Source organism: Sapajus apella, unplaced genomic scaffold, assembly GCF_009761245.1.
Source record: "Sapajus apella isolate SASKATOON/1434 unplaced genomic scaffold, GSC_monkey_1.0 scaffold12, whole genome shotgun sequence".
Lineage (NCBI taxonomy): Eukaryota > Metazoa > Chordata > Mammalia > Primates > Cebidae > Sapajus > Sapajus apella.
The window spans coordinates 29,618,195-29,640,575 of NW_022436952.1; the positions used below are offsets into that span (position 1 = coordinate 29,618,195).

General features: G+C 35.4%; 1 protein-coding gene across 10 annotated transcripts in view; it reads right to left on the minus strand.

Moving 5' to 3' along the window:
* Positions 1-22,381, minus strand: part of BCAS3 (BCAS3 microtubule associated cell migration factor) — a 664,948-nt gene that overhangs the window by 357,240 nt on the left and 285,327 nt on the right. For all 10 annotated transcript variants that reach the window (XM_032279300.1, XM_032279309.1, XM_032279301.1 and 7 more), the window contains exon 16: positions 10,179-10,329. In XM_032279300.1, the coding sequence (XP_032135191.1) occupies positions 10,179-10,329 (151 nt within the window). The remainder of the gene's footprint in view (positions 1-10,178; positions 10,330-22,381) is intronic.

The following is a 22,381-nucleotide window of genomic DNA, read 5'->3' on the forward strand; positions in this document are numbered from 1 at the left end:
GCTAACACGGTGAAACCCCAACATGGTAAAAGTAGCTGGAGAGGTAGAGTTTGCCTGTAATCCCAGCTACTCGGGAGGCTCAGGCAGGAGAATCCTGCCTGGGCCTGGGAGGTAGAGGTTGCAGGGAGCTGAGATTGTGCCACTACACTCCAGCCTGGCAAAAGAGGGAGACTGTCTCAAAAATAAATAAATAAATAAATAAAATTAATTAACTAAGACTACTTGAAGAGAACAATCTCTCAGCAGAATACTGAGCCCGTTCTGAAATGATAGGAAAATGAATGGTTCAAGCCATTTCTATATGCCTACAAATGCCTCTAAAAGAGGTTTTTGTTGTCACACAGTACACACTTCTCTTAATTTTATCTCAGTAGGCAGGACACCTGAAATAACCAAATTGTCCAAATGATTCTGACAGAAGTGACTGTAATCTGGAATGTCCAGGCTTAAGTTGCTCTTTAGTGTATATTGTATCTACTTGGGGTAGTCTCCCATCTCATCCAGAACATCAGCATACTGATTGTTATAAGGAATTTAGAAGTTTAACTTAGTCCTTTATTACTTAAAAGTTTTCTCCATTGACTGCAAAAACCAACAAGCAAAAATGAAACAAAACCTTCAAGTTTCTAAAAATTCAAAAGACCATCTGATACTCCCTATCTATAGAGCCAGTAAATACCTTTTTTCCAGGTTTAGGTTTCCTGATATGTGAAAAGGAAACATACATTAGCCAAATAAATGATACAGAAACTTAAAAGAAAAAAAAAAAAAAAAAAACCTCAGATTTTCCTTTCCAGGCAGTAACATGTTACCAACAAGGAGATTTCTCTAGCTACTTCCTAGTCCCATGATCCTAAAATGCACCATAAAACTCCAGACACTGTAGTTTACAGACCTGTACTAAATAAATAGCATTATTGTCAAGTTTGAAAACAATAAGGTTCACTATTCACAATTTGACCCATTTGTGTTAAAGTTATCCTACTTCAGCTAGGCGTGGTGATTCACGCCTGTAATGCCAGCACTTTGGGAAGCTGAGGCGGGCAGATCACCAGGTCAGGAGATGGAGACCATCCTGGCCAACATGGTGAAATCCCGTCTCTACTAAACATACAAAAAATTGCTGGGCATTGTGGCTCATGCCTGTAATCCCAGCTACTCAGGAAGCTGAAGCAGAAGAATCATTTGAACCAGGAAATCAGAAGTTGCAATGAGCCAAGATCGTGCCACTGCACTCAGGCCTGGCGAGAGAGGGAGAATGTCTCCAAAAAAAAAAAAAAAAAAAAGTTATCCTACTTCTATCAAATTAGCATCCACTGGCTAACAGAACTCAAGGAGAAAGGGGGCTGGAGAGACAAGGTGAGGACCTGGTTTAGCATGTACACTTGGCATGTATAAAATCTATATTCACCCATCCCTTGCCTAGTCCTACAAGGTAGACCTCTGCCATATACATGTGAAAGAAGATCCACAAGCTCCAAAGAATTACAGTGACTGATGTAATTACTGTCTTTGTATGGGTAGTGTCAGCCGTTCTTTGGAAATGTGCCTGCTTCATCTTTCCCCAGTAGCAAAAGAATGAAAATATAAAGTCACAAAGTACAAATCCATGATCCAGCTGTCTTCACCCATGACTCCCCTCTCCCCTTCCAAAAGTTCACAGCTGTAGTTTTGTATTAAAGCGGGATGAGGGTGGAAAGAAGAAAGAGATAATGTGAATGAGGGTGTATACTGAATTAAATATTCTCTTCAACACAGGCAACCCAAATTACTATATTCAAACATGAATAATTTGTGTTTTCCAATCATCTTTAATAATAGCAGACTTAACAATCCTGCCATATAAAATCTATTCAATTTGTCATAATTATATCCTTTCTGAGCTGAATTCTGATTTTTAAACCTCAGGAAAATCTGGTCAAGAGACTAAATATCTGGAAATATTATAGACTTATTTATAAACCACCGTGAAATGACCTGGCCATTAGTTCTCAAAGGGTTTCTTCTGGAAAATCCCAGAAGATAGGAAAGAATGACGTTTTATAATATACCATAACACTATGTAAGTCATTCAACTGATTCATTTTGTTGAATGTCACATGGTACCACAAAGTCTTCAGTCTTACTAGCTGAAAACAAGGCAAATATGAAGATTTTTTTTATGTGAGAAAAAAGTAAAACTAGATTTGATCTGAAATCCTCCAGTCCTCTATAATCTGACTCCAGTGCTAAAAGGTATTAGTAGCAATTCTGTTCAATCATCTCCAGAGTTAAAGAAGTGCCTGGTATCTAAGAGACAAATTCTATAAACATACTCTATAAACCCTATTTTTCAATTTATCATGTCCTAAGACAATTCAGGCACTACCACATAACAGACATCAGAATGAGCCCATATAAATATTAAATGTAATAAACAGAGATAAAGCAGAGAAAAAGCTATACAACATTATGTGTCAAATATTGAAGGAGAGCCATATTTCTCTAAAAATAAATTCTAGAGACTCTAATGACTTCTAAATTCTGTGTGCTCTCTGTTAAAACAACTGAAGTGAACTCACATTTCCCACATGCATATTAGTAAATTGTTCCTAATATCGTTTTTAAATTCTACTTTGAATTTTTCATTAATTTTAATTGCTCCCTACCAAAGAGACCTATGGTATTATTGGTAGTCAACTATTGATCTGTAGGGCAAACTGAAGCTAAAATGGCCAAGTGTCTAATTTGATACCCGATTTTAAATTATAAACTCAGGATTTACAAGATTTTCATTAGAAGGCTGGGCATAGGCCAGGCACGGTGGCTCAGGCCTGTAATCCCAGTGCTTTGGGAGGCCGAGGCGGATGGATCACAAGGTCAAGAGATTGAGACTATCCTGGCCAACACAGTGAAACCACGTCTCTACTAAAATACAAAAAATTAGCTACGCATGGTGGCTCACACCTGTAGTCACAGCTACTCAGGAGGCTGAGGCAGGAGAATTGCTTTAAGCCAGGAGGCAGAGGTTGCAGTGAGCTGAGATTGCGCCACTGCAGTCCAGCCTGTCGCTTGGCGAAAGAGCAAGACTCTGTCTCAAAAAAAAAAAAAAAAAAAAAAAAAAAGACCAGGCATGATGACTCATGCTTATAATTGCAGAACTTTGGGAGGCTAAGGCAGGACTGATTGAGAGAAGGAGTTCAAGATGGGCCTGGGAAATATAGCCAGACCTCATCTCTACAAAACATTAAAAAAAATTAGCTGGGTGTGGTGATACATGACCGTAGTGCCAGCTACACAGGAGGTTGAAGCAGGAGGATCACTTGAACCCAAGAGTTTGAAGTTACAGTAAAGTATGATCACACCACTGCACTTGAGCCTCAGTGACTTTTCATTAGAAAAACATTGATAATGTTGAAATTCTATCATATGTGGCAAAAAAAGAGATTAACATAACATAAATAAAGTCAAACTTCTGTAGAAATTTATGCCTGCTGATTTTTAAAAATATGGTATATAGTAGACATCATCCAAAAAAATTCCCAGATTTATGATAACATGCAATAATCTATGGTGTAGTTTAAGTACTCCGTTGATTTAATACAAAAATTGGAACTCAAACTATGTTAAATATATTGCATATGTAGGGACATCCATATATATTCCAATGAAAATACATTGTCCATTATTTTACATCTACAACTAAACATCCATTTCTTAGCTATGAAGAACTAGTAGTTACATAAGGTAGAGATGTAAGGTAGGGAATCACCCATGCTATTATAACTGTATCTGGTGGTCTTTCTCCAAATATTTCCCATTTAATTCTTAGAACTTTGCCTATAAAGTTCAGGGCTCAGGTCAAACTGTACAAATGGGCCAAGGTGTGTCTAATTGAAATAAAATAAGGAATAGACCTTCTGCAAGGCCTACTACATGCCAATATCATTTACTCACATAGTCAGGTCTGACGGCAGGTTTGGTCTACAAATATTAAGTGGATGTGTCCAAATAAATGCTACTTAATGCTTCCATTTAATATCATTTAAAAGCATCTATGCTTTCTAAATGGGGCCTGTGCTCATCAGCACTGGCTTACAGCTGCTCAACAGTCCGGAGGCTTACAAATGGGATCAAAGAACTGGGAGAAACTCATACATGTTAAGAATAAAAGATTATAATCCATATATATATAAACTTGATTTTTCAGGTGAAGAAATTTACCTAGGGCACACTGGCAAATAGGTGGTAGAACCCAGATGAGAAGAGGCTAGGGTCTGAGACTCCTAATTCGATATTTTTTTCACTACATTACCTAACCTACTTCTACAGGGTGGGTCTCCAGTTTCCTAATAACCATCTAAATCTTCACAAAGAAATGAATAAACATGGCCAGGTGTTGTGGCTCATGCTTATAATCCCAGGGTGATGGGAGGCTGAGTCAGTTGGATCGCTTGAGACCAGGAGTTCAAGACCAGCCTAGGCAACATGGAGAAATCCAATCTCTACAAAAAGTACAAAAATTAGCCAGGCATGGTGGCACACACCCACCTGTAGTCCCAGCTACTCAGGAGGCTGAGGTAAGAGAATCACTTGAGCCCAGGAGGCAGAAGTTGCAGTGAGCTGAGATCATACCACTGCATTCCAGCCTGGGTGACAGAGCGAGACTCTGTCTCAAACAAAAAAAAAGAAAAGAAATTAGTAAATATAAAGATGGGGAGGGGGGAAGGAAATGAGGAGCTAATTCCATTTAGGGAAAAGGAAACCTATGAGAGAGCAAATCATCCAACATGTCACAAAAAGTGGTCTACCTAGGTAAGAGCAAAGAAGTAACTTCATTTTCAATTTAATATTTTTTATTCCCATGGAACTACCTACCATGACTTCTTTTTGAAATTTACTGTTCTTTGCTTGTGTCCACAAAATAATTTGTATATATAAATAATTTTAGCTTTAAGCAGATAAAATTAAGCTTATTGGTGAAAATTTTTATTTTATAAATTCTTACACAGAAAATATTTTTTTAATTTGATCACTCACTTGATAATGCCAAACACCTATGAAATGCTGCTAATAAATCCCCACTACAAAAACCTAACATCCAAGACATGAAGGAAACTCTTAGCACCTAATTTCACTTCTAATAGATGAGGAGAGCTATTCTTACTTACATATGATAAGAACATGATGGATGTGATAACCTGGACTTTTTAAACCTCCAGTCTTAAACTAGAAGAAAACAGAGTCTGTTTGAATGGGTGACTGTTGAAGCTAAATAATTTCTAACACTTCTTTTACCTCCATCAATGTATACTGTCACAGAGTTAAGCAGCAGCTGTTGCCATAACAGGCCTTATTACCTCCAAGTGCTGCTTCAAGGTACTGAACAAGAAGGTGTAAATACATCTGTCTTCTGCTATTTGTAGTTCTACTGGCCTCCTGTATGTCTGGCAGTGAGACAGATGGTCCTTGACACTGCACAGGATTTCAGGCACATGTATTTGCAAAAGTAAGAAGGCAGATGTTGAATATGGTAACAACACGTTTTGTCCCCTTAAGGTTTAAGTTGAGCCATCTATCTCAATTTGGATATTTAATTACTGGATCCTAGAAATCTTTGCTTTAGAAATATAGCACTTTATGGTTATTTTATGAGTATGTACAAAATACCTAAGACATAGACCAAATAAAAACTCATCTAACCTAAGTATATAATTTTACCAACTATATTGTCAGGCATATTGAAAACAGAATATAATTTACCTGTCTATAAGTGGGTCACTCTGTGTTTTCTTTCTACATAATCCATGCCAAATACTTATTGTTGATTTTATTTTCAAAATACTAGGAAAGGAGTTTTATAAAAGCAAACTTTGAGTAAATGAGAATTTCCAGAATGAAAAGAGATACACAGAAAATGAAAACTCTCATGTGCTCATCACCCTGTGACATTAATGGAGCCATCATATTTCTCAGCAAATACAATAAAACTTAATGCCAATAATTAATGCAAATTAGCTAACTCCAGTTTTGAGAATTTGTCATAGTAAAAAAAAAAAATTAATAAAATATAGCCTTTAGAATCAAATAGGATGAAAGCTAATGGGATGAAATATTCTTTGAGATTTGCTTCAAAACTCAGCGTATGGCAAAAATGAAAATTCATAGAATATATTTGGTTCCCACAAATCAAATATTACTTTTGAAGAGGCAAAATACATGTATTTTAGTGAAAATGTTAAATTTTAAGATAATCAAGCCATGTATTATATTCTGAAAACTTTATGACTAAATGCTGAGATGACTTATAGTAAAAGAATGAAAAGTCAATAGGAGTTTTGCAGAAAAGTCAATAGGAGTTCTGAGTATAATCAACAAACACATCAGAGAATGGCTTATGGCAGCGGTCCCCACCCTTTTTGGCACCAGGAACTGGTTCATGGAAGTTTCACCTCAGATTATGAGGCATGAGATTCTCATAAGGAACATGCAACCTAGATCCCCCACATGTGTAGTTCACAACAATAGGGTTTGCACTCTTATGAGAATCAAATGCCGCCACTGATCTGACAGGAGGCGGAGCTCAGGCGGTAAAGCTCACTCACCTGGTGTTTGCCTCCTGCTGTGAGGCTCAGTTCCTAACAGGCCAGGGAATGGTACCAGTCCAAAGCCCAGGGGTCAGGGACCTCTGGTTTAAGGATACTGAATCTTGTAATCCAGCAAGTCAAGTATAAGTTATGGCTGACCACTATCAACAAACTCTTACCAGTCACTGCACTCTATATTAATAGGAAGGAATTAAAAAATAGTAGATGGGGAGGGAATAAAGGAATAGTAGGCTGAGTAATTTGTAGTACACTAAAGCTATGCCACAAGTAGGAAATTCATTCTAGACAACAGTTAAGTGGAATCGAAGAAACTAATGAAATACGTTCAAGATTTCTTCTTTTGATAACTGTACTACAGTTATATAAGACAATGTCCTTGCCTTTAGAAATTACACATTGAAGTATGTAGGCATAAGGGTATATTAAGTCTGCAACTTATTCTAAAACAATTAGGAAAAACATAACATGTATACGTAGGCAGAGGGAGAGAACATGAATGATGTGTTAGTGTATATGCAGGCAGAGGGAAAGAATGTGAATGATAAGGGAAATAAGTTGATCTATTAACATTTGGAGCCAGGTGCAGTGGCTTGTGCCTGTAATCCCAGCACTTTGGGAGGCCAAGGTGGGCAGATCACTTGAGGTCAAGAATTCGGGACCAGCCTAGCCAACATGATGAAACCCCGTCTCTACTAAAAGTACAAAATTTAGCTGGGCATGGTGGTGTACCTGTAATCCCAGCTACTAGGGATGCTGCGGCAGAAGAATTGATTGAAACTGGGAGGCAGAGGTTGCTGTAAGCCGAGATCGCATCACTGTACTCCAGGCTGGGAGACAGAGCAAGCCTCCATCTCAAAAACACAAAATGCAAAACAAAACAAAAAATTGGGGAATTTGGTATACAAGAATTCTTTTGACTAGTCTTACAACATTTCTGTAAGTTTGAAACTATGTCACAAAAAATGTAAACCTAGTACTCATTGTGGGAAGAGTATAAATTATTCTCTCTCAACACTTCAATATAAGGCATGCGAAAAAGAATTTGAAACCATGGCAGAAATAAAATGGTATGAATTGAGATACAAAGCCTAGTCAACAATATGATACAAGTATCTTAACTAACACTCATTTCGAAGCACATAAAATAACTCAAATAATACTTCATTTATTAATAATTATTTAACTGTTCATAATGCAACAGAATACATGCTCTAAAAATCTGAGAACGGAGAGCAAATTTTTGTAAGAAAGGAAACATAAGAATTATAAATTCATAATGTGTGGTAATACAGGAGGACACCAAATGACTAGTAGTTTCTATTCATCTTAGTGCAAAGAAAAATTGGGTAGTAAGAGAGAGACAAAGAGAGCAAGAGATTTTATCTTCTTATGGAAAATTTCAAATACTACATAAAAATGTAGACTCACTTCCTACCTTTCCCCATAAATATTATGAATTAAATTCTAACATCATATCATTTTATGCACTAAACTTCAGTTACTATTTCGGAGATATATTTGGAGAAGCTCATTAGAAAAAGAGAGCTAAATCTTTGCATTCTAAAACAGGACAGCTCTTATGTTAAAATTAAATAAACATACACCAGAAACAAAGCACCAGAATATGCTTTTATGACTCCAGGAGCCTTTTGAATCTTCTTAAATTTCCCTCACTCTGAATATAAAATTAAATTACAGAGAAACAATTTTGAGGATGGTTTCACTTAGATTCAGGAAAGACAGGCTAAAATTTGTAAGTGCTTTGGAGAATTGTACAATGCTGGAGTGAATCAAGATGATACAATTATGTACTGACTAACTTCAGTAAGTAAAAAAGAAACTTTAAAGTTATGATTCCAGATTTAGTCCTATTTTTATTTGATTCTACATCCCAGGAATGTAATATACAATGAAAAAGTAACCTAATTGTGAATATAAAGAACATAACCACTTCACTATTCACAGCCATTATTCTTATTTTAAAATAAACTGAGGAAGAGAGAAGAAAAAGTTGAAATACAATTTAAAATTATACTTTTACTGGACACAAAGAGTTAAAAAGCTGAAAAAAATTAAAAAGATATACAGGCCAAATTATTGGTGCCTTAAGATGTCTGATTTGAGATGAAGTTTTGCTGAAAAATACAGCAAATGCCACAGACTCAATTTTACGTCTGCCTGCAGCAATAGGATCTCTCTCTCTCTCTCTTTTTTTTTTCTTTTTTTTTTTTTTTGAGACAGAGTTTCGCTCTATCACCCAGGCTGGAGTGCAATGGCACAATCTCAGTTCACTCCAACCTCTGCCTCCCGGGTTCAAGTGATTCTCCTGCCTCAGCCTTGGGAGTAGCTGGGATTACAGGCATCCGCCACCACACCCAGCTAATTTTTGTATTTTTAGTACAGAGGAGATTTTACTGTGTTGGCCAGGTGGGTCTTGAACTCCTGACCTCATGATCCACCCACCTCAGCCTCCCAAAGTGCTGGGATTACAAGCGTGAGCCACCGCACCCAGCCTAGGATCTCTTTACACACAAATACCACTCCACCTAGCTATAGGGTCAATTTCTATGTTATGGTGATACCTGGAGATGAAAGGCCTTGTCCCTGAGACTACTGAGTATTTTTTCTCACAAAAGTGACCTCTACAAACACATTAATACTGAGCACAACAAAATTAAGATATATTAACATAGCAGCCAAATAATTTAATATATTTCTTTCATTGGAAAGAACTTGAGGACTATTTGAGGCCAAGACAGGGTTTTCTCCTTACTACTTTAATACAGAAATGTAAAAAAGTTGTTCCATTTCAAACTAGGTTAAACTTCAGGATTGCTCATTATGGAAAACAAGCAATTTGCCTATAGACATGTATATTTTCTGATATAAAATGGATTTTCAGTGTTAATATACAATTGACTATCTAATGATATCATAGAACTAGCAGTTTATTTTCAGGAACCTAATGAAGTTTTAATATTATATTCCTAAAGGGTAGCAAACTGCTAAAATAGCTAAAATAAGCACAAATAAATCAAGTGAGTCATCAAAAGTCTTTAAGGAAGTTAATGATCAAACTTAAATAAAGCCCAAATTTTGGTGCACCAGCTTTGAAAATTACCAATAACATCACATTGTCCTGACACTAATGACAGAGTAGTATAGGTGATTTTTTCAAAATATTAATAACATGGTTATCATCTAAGGTTCTCTCCATATTTGTATCTGTCAAAATTTGGGAGTCATTTCAAATCCTGAAACAGCCAGGAAAATGAAACTGTACTTTCTTTCAGGCAAAGCCACAAGGCAGTGAGGATAAAACGAAGTAGATGGATCTGTTTTTGATTAGCCAATACTAGTTTTCACAGCTTGTCACTGCTTTGCTTTCTCAATGGATGTGTGTATACATGGTTGTGTACGAGTACGTTTGTACAAGTTCTATGCTTTGTACTTAATCTGATGCCATTAAGTCTCATTTGAGCTGGAAATGAAGAACATAATAAAAACCACACAAAGAAAATGTACGTGTTATTTTTATTCATTCAACTTTCTAAAACAGCTGTTAAGAAAGCACCAAGCCTGAGGCCTTACCCTGTCCGTTTGGTGATGGTCCCCAATGTCATTGGCTGCTTGATTTGTGCAAGAGGCATCACTACCATCAAGCTGGGGAGAGGAGAGAGCCGAGGGTTGCCGGGGTTGTTGTTGGTAAAATTGTTATATGAGTCTTGGCTGTTCAGTTTCCCTACAAAGAGAAAAATAAAGAAAAGCATTACCAAGGGAAGTTCCCTATCTCTGATAGCGTTTTCACTGACTCCAGCAATCATTTAAGAAAGGCATCAAAGGTAGAATTGATGCCAAGAGAATTATAATTACATGGATAAGAAGAAACCAAACTATTCTTGTAGAGCTGGATGACTCATGCCTGTAATCCCAGCACTTTGGGAGACCAAGGCAGGAGGATAGGTTGAGGCCAAGAGTTCGAGACCAGCCTGGGTAACATAGCAAGACCTCCATCTCTACAAAAAAAAATAAAAATTAGCTGAGCATGGTGGTACATAGCTGTAATCCTAGCTACTCAAAAGACTGAGGCAAGAGGATTACTTGAGTCCAGGTATTCAAAGTTACAGTGAGCTATGATCATACCCCTGCACTCCAAACCCAGGTGGCATAGAGAGAGACTGTCTCTAAACAAACAAAAAAGTAGTATTCTGGTAACATCAGTGTGACTTGATTATAAACACATTTCAGTCTTTGGGAATTAGGGCTGAGTTCCTTATCTTTCTAAAGACAGTTAAAGTGGTTTGTTGGCCTTCTTAGGTCCTTACATTCAACACAATCTACTATTTCCCTCATACCTTGTCAATTTCTAGATAAAAGCCAGCTGAGCTTTTGATAGGGATTACATTTAATCTGGAGATCCATTTGGTGAATACTGCCATTTTAACAATATTATGTGTACTAACACAAGAACTTAGGATGCCTTTCCTTTTACCTAGGTATTCTTAAATTTCTTCCAATGTTGTTTTGTAGTTTTCAGGTATAAGTTTTGTACTTCTTTGGTTAACATATTACTATTTCATTCTTTTTCATGTAATTTGTAAATAAAATTGCTTTCTTAATTTCATTTTTCAGATTATTCATTGCTAATGTATAGAAATACAGGTAACTTTTGTACATTGATCTTGTGTCCTACAACTTGGCTGAACTCATTTCGCAGTTCTAATAATTTCTTCTGGATTCCTGAGGATTTTCTACATACATAATTGCATCATCCTCAAAAAAGAGATAGCTTTACTTCTTCCTTTCCAGTTTAGATTCCCTTTTTTTTTTTTTTTTTGGCCTAACTGAGCTACCTAGTTGAGTTTCATTGTGTTCATTCTTTTTTTAATATAGATGTGTACTTGTTCCATCACCATTTGCTAAAAAGATTAACCTTTCTCCTTTAATTGCCTTTCCACGTTTGTCAAAAACCAACTGACTATATATGTGTGGGTCTATTTCTGGATTGATCTATGTGTTCCATTGATCTATGTGTATACCCTTTCACCAATACCACATTTTCTCGATTGCTATAGTTTTCTAGTGAAAAAAGAATTTTTTTTCTGTAATTATATATATTTTCTGTAAATTTGTTAATTAAATTTCTATTAATTGATGGATTTACAGAGAAACTTTATAAAAATTATCTGATTTTCTGTGTTACGGAATAAGTCAGTGCCTGTAATTCAACAATTCTTTCATGCAGAAAACTTCTTATTAATCTAATGTAATTTTATATTACTGGTCTTGACTGTTGATAAAAATTATCAACCCCATTTATGTGCTTAGCAATACATATGGTATTTTAAAAATGATAACTACAGAAAGCACACACATATACTTTTTTTTACTGATTTGAATTAAGGTGACAAGTTTATGTACACAACAAAATAATCCTCCAAAAAAAATCCTAATTAATATCTTATTTCTAAAACACACCCTAAAAAACTATTGCTTTAAAAATAGCATGGATTCAGAATAGAGGGAGAACTATCACACAGTAGCTAATGGTAGCCTGAGAGGTAGTGAAAAGTCAAAAGTCCCTTTCTAAAAAATCATAAGATGACAGTGGCTTCAGAATTAGATAACGGCTTAACCAAATGCTGTTCCTTCCTTGGACACAAATCTGTCTTTCTATATTACTCTACAGAATTATCAAGTTAAACTTTGATAAATGTGTCTTTTGTAAAATATGGAGAAAGATAAGAAATTCATGCAAATGAAATAAATCTTTCTCTATCTCTTCAATTTCTAATTCAGAATACACATTAAAGTTAACAGAAGCAATCTACACCTGTTGCAGGAATAGCAAAAGACAGCATTCACAATACATACAAGATGATTTAGGCTACAACAGAGAACCCTGTAGAAAACATGAAGGGAGAAATCCCATTACAATATTATATATGTAGAAGAATATGAGAAAACCTGCTTTATAGTTAAGCCATTCAAAGTAATGTATCATCACACTCTCAAGGCCAATATAGATGTAAATGATTACAAGATTGCTATTAGACAATTATGCTAATATTAATTTGAATTTGAAATCAGACTGCAGCTTTATGTCACAAGCTGCTGAAAATTAAGAATGTGTACATCATATATATTTCACAACTAGTAAACAAATATTTGTTGAGTGCCTTAGCCCATGATAACACTGTAAGGGATTGTTTTCCTTGTTATCGTCAAGTTACAGTCTAACAGGTACTAACAGGAATCATTAAGTGTTAATTGTCTAGAACTAAAGATAAGTAGATGTGGGAACAGCTTTATTTGGAAAAGGGCTCAAGGAAAAGGGCAAATGGGATATGATCTAGATTTTGAAAACTGGACAAAAGATGGATAAGGGTAGGAGAGAAGGAACATTCTGGGTGTGAAGGATAACACGAGGGGAGAACAGCATAAAGGGATGCCATTGTGTGAGAAGTAGTGAGGAATCTCTAACTATTGCAGAGGAGAGATAATAGAAAGCAGTGGAAGATAAAATATTTCAGTTTTTGGAGGACCTCTCAATTGAGCCAGAGGAGTAGGAACTTAGGTTAAGTTCTTCAGCAAGGGAACAGTATAGATGTTGAAGTCATTGAATTTGACAGATAAAAGGAGTGGTCTAGGAAAATGAAGTGATCCATTGAGAAGTTCCAAATCTGTGGTTTAGCTAGGCATGACTTAAAATGCTTCACTGAGGATAAAGGACATCCTCAGAATAGCATACAAAGAACTTCAGACATAGCCTTCTCAACCTGCTCCTGTGTTTATGCTGTAGAGTCCGTTTGAAACTAGCACATCTGACAGAGTAAAGTTAAGTTGTGTAGGTTTTACATTCATGTTTATGTTTGTAGAGGTGGTATCTGTCTCACATATTAATGGATATGGCTAGCAACTTAAAAGCACAGCTTTAATGAAACAATAGGTATCTTAATAAAATGGTGAATAAAGCCAAGGTCTGGCTAACACCATTTTCAGCCTTAGCCCACCTGCACCCAGGTGAATAATAAATAAATCAATCAAATAAAAAACAAAACAAAAAGCCAAGGTCCAAGAAGACAAAATCAGAGAAAAAGGTACTGACTCTAATAGTCTTCAATAGGGTTGTTTCAGTAGTGAGGTGGAAAAGTCAGATAGTAAGGAATAAGCAAAGAAACTGCTGATAGGAAAAATCAAGGTCACAGATACAGATCCAAGATTTACAGACTGACACTGAAAAGAAGACATTAACAAAGATGACATATAGCACCAAGCAAAAGTTTCATTCAGCCTTTGCTCTTTCACTTCACATTTTTGGAGGCTTATTGATATCAGGCCCTGTTCTAGATTCTGAAGGAGTAAGCCCAAGGGACTTCAAAGAGTTCATAATATAATGGTACAGAAAGACACATTAACAAAAAATGAAAAATGTGAGAAAAACATGCTAATAATTGCAGCTGAAAAATGACTCAGGAGCAAAAAGGAAGGAGTCACTTTTATCATTTTAAAGGACAACTTAAAAAGGGAGAAAAAGTATACAAATTTTGAGCATAAGGGAAGGAATCTGTATCTTCTTATATTGTTTTTCTTGTAGAAAATAAAAGAGGAGAGACATATAAATAATATGAGAAGTTAGTAAAATGAAAGCGCTAGCTTAGACAAGAAATCTCAATAGCTGACGCAGACATGTAAATAATACATATTAAAGAAATAAATGAAATAAATATACAAAGCAGCTTACCAATCCTTTCTTCACAAACCTATTGCTAAAATCTTTGGTTATAAATGATTTTACACTATTTATTCTGTCTTAGATTTTCTTTGAAAATACAGCTAGAATATAACCTCTAGATTTCTCCTCCACAATACTGGAGACTCCATCAAGCTGCCTGGACTCCTGAGGACAGTGACTTACTAGTCATTAATAGCTAATAACTCAATAAATGTTTGCTGAATGAATGAAAGAAATATATTTATTTCCATATCCAGGAGGCAGAGAAAAATACAGCTCTATGATCTATAGAAAAAATAATTCTGAAAGGGACTCAGTACTTCAGAAGGTTGCCAGATGACTGGAGTCTGCGGCTTTCAGTATTCTGCTCAGTCTCGTGTTCACTGGCCCAGGAGGTCAGGCATGATAACTTTAAAAATAGATCTTTAGACATTTCCATGTGGCTATATCAAGCCTACATTTTCAAGCCAGAATTCTTCATTAAAGAAGTTTAGCAGGAAGAAAACTGTAGTGTCTGCCTTGGACCTAGATGAAGTCTGTTGCTATTCTTTTTCTTTGCTCCACTTCTCAGAAATACATAAGATACAAATAATATTTCTAAGATCTATGAGGAGGTATCACCTTTATTAACGTTTCTTTACTATACTCTTCTATTTTTTCCTTTATTGTAAGAGTACAGTGAAAAAGAACAGAGATTATTTAATTGCAGTTTTGGTAGTGGACTGCACAAAGTCTTGAGATACATAAAATATTTCACACACCATTATACTTTCAAATTCCAGCTAAGACGAGACCTGTAAGTGACAAATGCCATGAGAATGAATATTCTCACAGTATTTCTGGCACAAGCAGACAGAGGAAGTCCCAAAAATCTCATGAGAAAATAAGCTCATCTAAGACTCTCATCCCAGTTTTTTGGGCTTACTCTATATAGATAAACTTGCATAAGCCTCAGGCTTTTGGGTCTTTATCCAAATCCACTAGAGCTTTGATCCTTTAGAGGTTTACCAGTCCCCACGATAGATGAAGTTCTCTTGGGGGGAAGAAATTCCAAGTTACAATAAAATGGCTTCTCAGTAAGTTAAAGCAGGAATTCTATTTAGGAATACAAAATTATTTTAAAATCTGAATTTTTAAAACATCCCTTGATGTTTAAAGCTATGATGTCTTGTTTTTGTTCTGCTTTCAGTTTTTGTTTACTGCTATTATTGTTTTTAATGTTATAATACAAAGCCATTAAACCACTTGTGGCTGGGGTTCAACCACTGACCTTCTGTGTTCATCTTCTAAAAGTCTGCAATTTTTAAAAAAGGAATTATGAAAACAACTTCTTGTGCTTTTTTTTTTTTCCTGTTATCTTTTGGATAAAGGATATCTACAGGTAATTTGTACTTTAGGGGACACAAACTCTCAATCTTCATACTAACACATAGTTCCACTGTCTGCATATATGAGAATGACATGGTGTGATCTGTTTACTAAAACTTTTGCTAGCTTCGAAATGCCACCTTACTTATGCTTTGTCCTAAATTATGTTTTCTCAGACATTTTATACTATAAAAACACAGAGGAAAAATGGATTAAGTTGAGGATGAAAGTGAACAGAGAAAATAACAATGGGCTTTGTTGCTGTGCTGGAGGAACAGCTTGTCAGGTCAGCTTTGCAGAGAGGCATATTCCCAAACCAGCCATCATTAACAGACTCACTTCCACAGGAAAAAAAAAAAAGACAGAGTCTGAAAACTCCGGACAAAAGAAATCCCTGCAGACAAAGTAAAAACAAATTAAAAGACCCATTATAAAACACAGATGCTACAAGGAAAATAAACTTTCTAAGATTTACTGGGCTTTGACAAACTTGGACATTTGTGGAAAAGACATCAGCAGCAACTCCCAGGTAATGTGGCTGCAAAGTTAGACTCCTTTCTGTTTTATCTTTACCCTCTGTGCAGAAGCTGCCAGGTTGGTATTCTTAGCTTCTGAATGCAGTGATGTGAGAACATGTGAATGTGGCAAACTGCCAACTGCAAGAAATCTCTGAAGCTAGCAAAGCTGAAATTGTTGAACATTTCAGATTATGTTAAATATTAAAGTTACTATCAGTGTATCTGTGTGTACACACGTATAGTTGTATTTCTTCTTAGATGCAAAGAGGGAAAATAAAGAATGAATGCATATGAATCCTTTCTGTCTTTAAAAAATTTTCATATCTTAATATAAAATCAGATAAAATAACATTAAGGAATCAAATGATAATAGTTGTAGATCAGAAAGTACCTTAAAAGAGTGTCATACCAGGTAGGTAGAGAAAAATTTTTGTTCTAGGTTTCTAAAAGTTATTGTTAATGGAGGACAAAGGAAGATTCTTTAGGAACAGAAGGTATGAGAAACTAAGAACTACAATGGAATAAAGTGGGTCAAGTGAAACATTTAGAGGATAAAAAGGGCACTGTCCTTTTGTTGTCATTAGAGATATGAGGTAAACAGGTATAATGGCAAAGCTTCATTTGCAAAAAGAGCAAAGGACACTAAGCAATGGTGCCCTATGAAAGAGCAGTGTTATTAGGAGGTCCACATATCGTCTCACTTATTCTTATCACAGACACAGACCTCACCCACTTTAGGCACTCCACTTTTCTGAAGGTTTGCAACAGACACCTTCCTATAACTCAGTACTCTAGACTCCTACGATTGTATTAAATTCTGTTCTCATCACCTCTCCATACACCTACCCACAAGATCCACTATTGTTCTAGGATATAAGCTCCTCAGTTAGTGTCTCTGGTCTCCTATTTTGAACTCCTGCATTTTGAAATTGGATTACTGAGCCACACTGAAGCCCAATGTCAATGTGATTCTGGCGCGTCTCAGAAGACAATTCTACAGAAACAGCCCTATTCCCAAGTATCTCCTCTACTTCTGCCCTCTTTGCAACACTTTATCTATTCCCTATATCATATTTTTCAAAAATAAGAAATAGATGATGAGTTCTATAGGGCTTTTTTTTTTTTGTAAACTTTTGTTTTCTACAGAAGAGTAAAGCTTTTGGTTTGTTTTTAATATCCTCCTATGAAATTGACAGGGATAGAAATCTAAAATATACCAAGGAGTTTAAGTTAATTCTGTAGCTGAAAATCTCTGACTTCTTGCCTGTGTCAAAGAATACAATGGTAGCTTGTTTTGAAATAGTCACTAGAAATCTGGGCTCTGAAAGGTTAAAAACACTGCTTAGTTCTTGCTTGCCATCCAATTTAACACTAAGCTTTTTCAATCAAACTCTCAATAATTATTTAATAAAAAATACCCTGTATAAACGGGACTTTCCTGCAGGTGGGTTGTTTTGGGTTGGGATGGGAGTGTGTGTCTCTCTTTATAACTCTCTTCTCCCCTTTCCTAGATGAGAATGTCAAGTTTCCCAGCTGCAGTTCCAGGACTTTCACCCTCCTTTATGACCTTTTCTCAGGCATGTTCCAGTATAATCTGTAATCTACTCAAGTCGGAAAAGGAAACAGCAGCACCCTGGTGAGAAACAGTGCCTTCTGACCCACATACCAAACTGGGCGGAAGCAATGCTTGTTCACAGGAGCCAAGGAGAGTGGAACACACAACTGAAAGAAAATGAATTTTAGTGTGTCAACACACACAGACACAGACACACACACACCGACACACACACACAAACACATATTTAAAGATGATAAACACAAAAAACAGTTTAAGTGACAATTAAAGACAGAAAATGCCCAAGGACAATCCTGTCTGGGCACTAATTTATTTTGCCTATAACTTTTTTTTTTTGAGGCAATAGATGCTGAAGTAAAAACTACAATTTTGGATGTATTTCAAGCAAAACACCTGTTGCTTTTTTCAAGTAAAAAGTTATGTCACCACAGACAGTACTGTAGGTACTTTGAGAAAGGGTGGGAAGGTAGGAAGATAAGAGAAATCTCCGACAAAATGGACTTCAAAACAAGAATCCAATCTGTTTTTTTTTTTTTTTTACAGGATGGGGATTGAGATTATTAATGATATTGTCATCATCTCTCCCCACTACATACAAAGTAGCCTGCATGGAGCCTTGCCTAGGGCTCATTGAATGTCACTAGAATTAAAAATGTACTTTCAGGAGAATTGAAACTGTATAAATTTATGTACGAATACTCCAATAAATAATTAGCTAGGTAGTTTTCCTTTTCTATTGTGAATCCATTATCACCTGTTAATTATTATCTGAATATGCCTGCTACTATAACATACAAATTTGAGTGTTTTTCTTTTCTTAAAGCTAAAACAAACCCAATAAATTTAGAAATTTGATGCCTAAAAATTAAGTCATAAAGAAATAATCACTGTTGCTAGAATTCTAAGTAGAGCAAGTATAGTCAACATTACTCCTAAAAGGTACCAAGGTGGGCCTAGAACAAGGAGTATCAAAAACTTAGGAGGCAAAAATTAGCCTAGAAAAGGAGATGAAATTAACAAGTTAGAAACAATGTTTATAAAATGCAAGAACACAAAGGGAAAAATAATAGAATTAGCTGTGAGGAATTCTACTGAAATATTAAAAAATCTGTCTGAAAAGTTTCATACAATTAAGTCACACAGTCAACTCAAGCTTATAAGCTAAATGAACAAAATCTCCTCCCTCAAAATGGTAAGTTCATTACTTATTATTCTTAGAGCACTCCAGGATTTTGGAATGAAGGAAATGCATTAAGAATTGGTGCTCTTAATATTTAAGAAGTTGTAGCAATTTTTAATGTAAGTATTAAGATTATAGTTTGACACTCTTTTCAACAATGAAAAATCAAAGAAAATAGTAAAAAGACTATAATACAAGAGGGAAGATAAAGTTTTCATATGTATAAATAAAAATAAAAGAAATAGATCTTTGACCTTAAGCCTCAACCTATTTCTAAATGTATCATATTAAAGCACATTCAAAATTTCCCACTAGGGAAAATTTCCCACTGAGGGAAATTTTGAGGGTGCTTTAATAGAAATAGAGCCGGAAAATATCCTCATATTTCCCACTCAGGAGTGGGAAATTTTGAGGGTGCTTTAATATGATACACTTAGAAAGAGCTCAAATATAGTACTAAAACTAAGTGCCTAGAAGTGGAGTTTTAACCTAATGAAAAATCCCCACAATTAAAACTCCATCACCTAATATCCCTTAGAACAAGTCTGAGTTGAAATGTGCTCCCCAAAGTATACCTCCTTATTAAATTATTTCTTGAAAGTACTCTGTACTCAACTCTCCCATCTTAATCCCACGATGAATTTTGTATATCAACAGAGTAAATAGAAATACTTTACTGTAGACAGAAAAAATATGGAATCCTATGTTCTTGTTTCAACAAATGTAACTTTATTACTTTAACTGCTAAACATGTAAGATGTAGAAGTATCAGAACTTGGTTCTGAGATAAACACTTTGTAATAAGACGAAATATAGAATTGCAAGATTTAAAGTATATTTTCTTAGATATGGAGAACTCAAAACTATTGAATTTTACATTTGCAGAACTTATCTTTATATACTTCGTATACCTATACATTGAAGAAAGTAACTTTAAGGAACACTTTAATATAAAATCAAAGCATTTTCTCCTGAATAAAAAAGTACAGCCATAAAATGTAAGTAACTTTCCTAACAATCAAAATGATGTAAACTGAAACAGCAAAGACTCTTCTCCCCACAGTCCCCTATTCTCCCACCCCATCCTACGGAAGCCTTCCTTCTTTTTACCCATGACTGTTAAGGATATTTTCTGGCTCTATTTCAGCATCATGACTCAGGTCATGAGAAGTGTCAAAGATGCATTTCCTTCAGATGGGAAAGAGCAACAGATTATAACAACCATGCAAAGATGGGAGTACAGTGCAAAAGGGCCAAATCAGCATTTTTGACAACAGGGCAGATAAAACCTTTCTATTCACATATACTTTATTTCCAGTTTTAAAACATTTAAATATCTATCAAAATATGCTTACATATTTTATTCAAGATGAAAACAGAAAACCAATATACAATTTAGCTGCTTAAACTATCAACAATTGGTGGAACAGTTTCCCAAAAAAAGAAAAAGAAAAAAGGAAAAATCAAACTAAGCACACCACACAAATACTAACAAATAGATCAATCCCTTCTCTTCTAAATTTACTTTTCCAAAAGTATGCCTATGAATTTACCTATGTATGTAAAACCTACTTTTATAAAAGATCCTTGACAGTAAGAACCACAAAGAGGAGTAATACCATGACCACCCCCACTTGAGAAATAATGACTCTTCTTTCCCTGTAATTCCCTGTCAAGCTGAAACACTTCTTAATCAGCTGGAGCACTGCCAGAAAACTATATTCATTTATCAGTACTGTCATGCTATATCTTCCCTCATCTATGGTTTTATCAAATACAGACACATTTCAATCTGTTCCAAAACTAGACCAGAGTGAAATATTATTGAACATTAATTAAGCCTTCCTTACTAGTGATGGCTCTTAACACAGGAAATGGAATGCTCTAATTCTTCTGAAGCCAACAATAACAGTGCCCATGTTAATTCCACCTTGGTCCATTCTGAAATAGTAATTTCCCTCTTGTGCTTCATTCTAGCTTCAATATTCTCACCTGCAAAAACACATCATCCAATGTTAATAACTCTTTCAATGAACCTTAAATCCTTTTCCTTTTCTCGTCCTCCTCAAATTCAAGGTATCATTTACCTTATCACGGTAAGAACCATCATAATTTCTATTTCTATGCATAATCCTGGTATAGCCCTGATCCTAGTCTTGCTATCCTTTTGTAGTTTACAACTATGAACTAGCAAATTTCTCGTTCCTGCTCAGATTTTATCCTCAAGATTATTCTTGTCTGATATTATCAAGTCTGATAATTTCTAAATCTCTTCATTTGGGTCAATCATTTAGACTCTAGCTATTATACATCCTAAGATGCCTACTCACTCTCTTCTCCCTCTCCAATTTTTCTCCAAATTTTTTAAAAAAGATTTCAAGTCTTCCTTTTAATAAGTACATAAGGAAATGAACTATGTTCATTTGTTGTTCTACCCATTTGCACATCTATATTTGGATAAGTAGTTTTTACATTTATTCACTTTAGCAACTAAAAATTTCATCTCCAGATTTCCATAGAAATAGTTTTATTTCTGTGAAACCAGACAAGAATTTCTTACTTAACTGTCCTCTTAACTAAGGAAGTTTGCAATCATACTTCTTAACTAGGGAAATTTGCAATCATATGCAGATAGGTTCTCCAAATTCTCTTTTTGTTATTCTAATCAGTAGACAAAAACAATGTAACTCCTTCAATTTCTTGAAAACTAACTTCTAAGTTTATTGCCAGAAATTCTTCATCATCCCAACCCCACCCTGAACATAGGATACAGAGATTTCTTTGTGGGGAGACTGAAGAGTGTATGTGAAAAGATAGTGACTATTTGAGGTATCATAAAATGGCAAATCCTACCTGATATACCACTGATACCTATATGGTGGTATGCCCTTCCCACATTCAAAAGCTTCTAATCAGTTCCTTAGTATTGATTTGTTGATTAGCTGAATAAAAATGAAATAATAAAAATAAATTATTAAATAATAAAATTTAAAAATAAAATAAAAATGATCAGCCAATGATCCATCAAGGATTCTCAGTCACTGAGGTCAGTGTTTGGTTCAATCAATTGGATGGACTCTAGGCCTCAGTATTTTTCAAATCTATCCAGCTTAAGTATAATGTACACTCAAGGGTTGAAAATCACTACTCCAGACGGCGTGGTGGGTCACACCTGTAATCCCCAGCAATTTGGGAGGCCGAAGTGGGCAGATTGCTTGAGCCCAGGAGATCAAGACCAGACTGGGTAATAAGGCAAAATCCTGTCTCTATTTAAAGAAAGAATGGAAAGGAAAAAAGAAAGTAGGAAAAGAAAAAAAAGATTGCTGCTCCAACATTAAAGATAAAGAACAAAACAAAAATAATTGAAAAGGAACTCAGAGGAAATGGAGACAATAAAAGGAGCACAAAAAAAGCTTC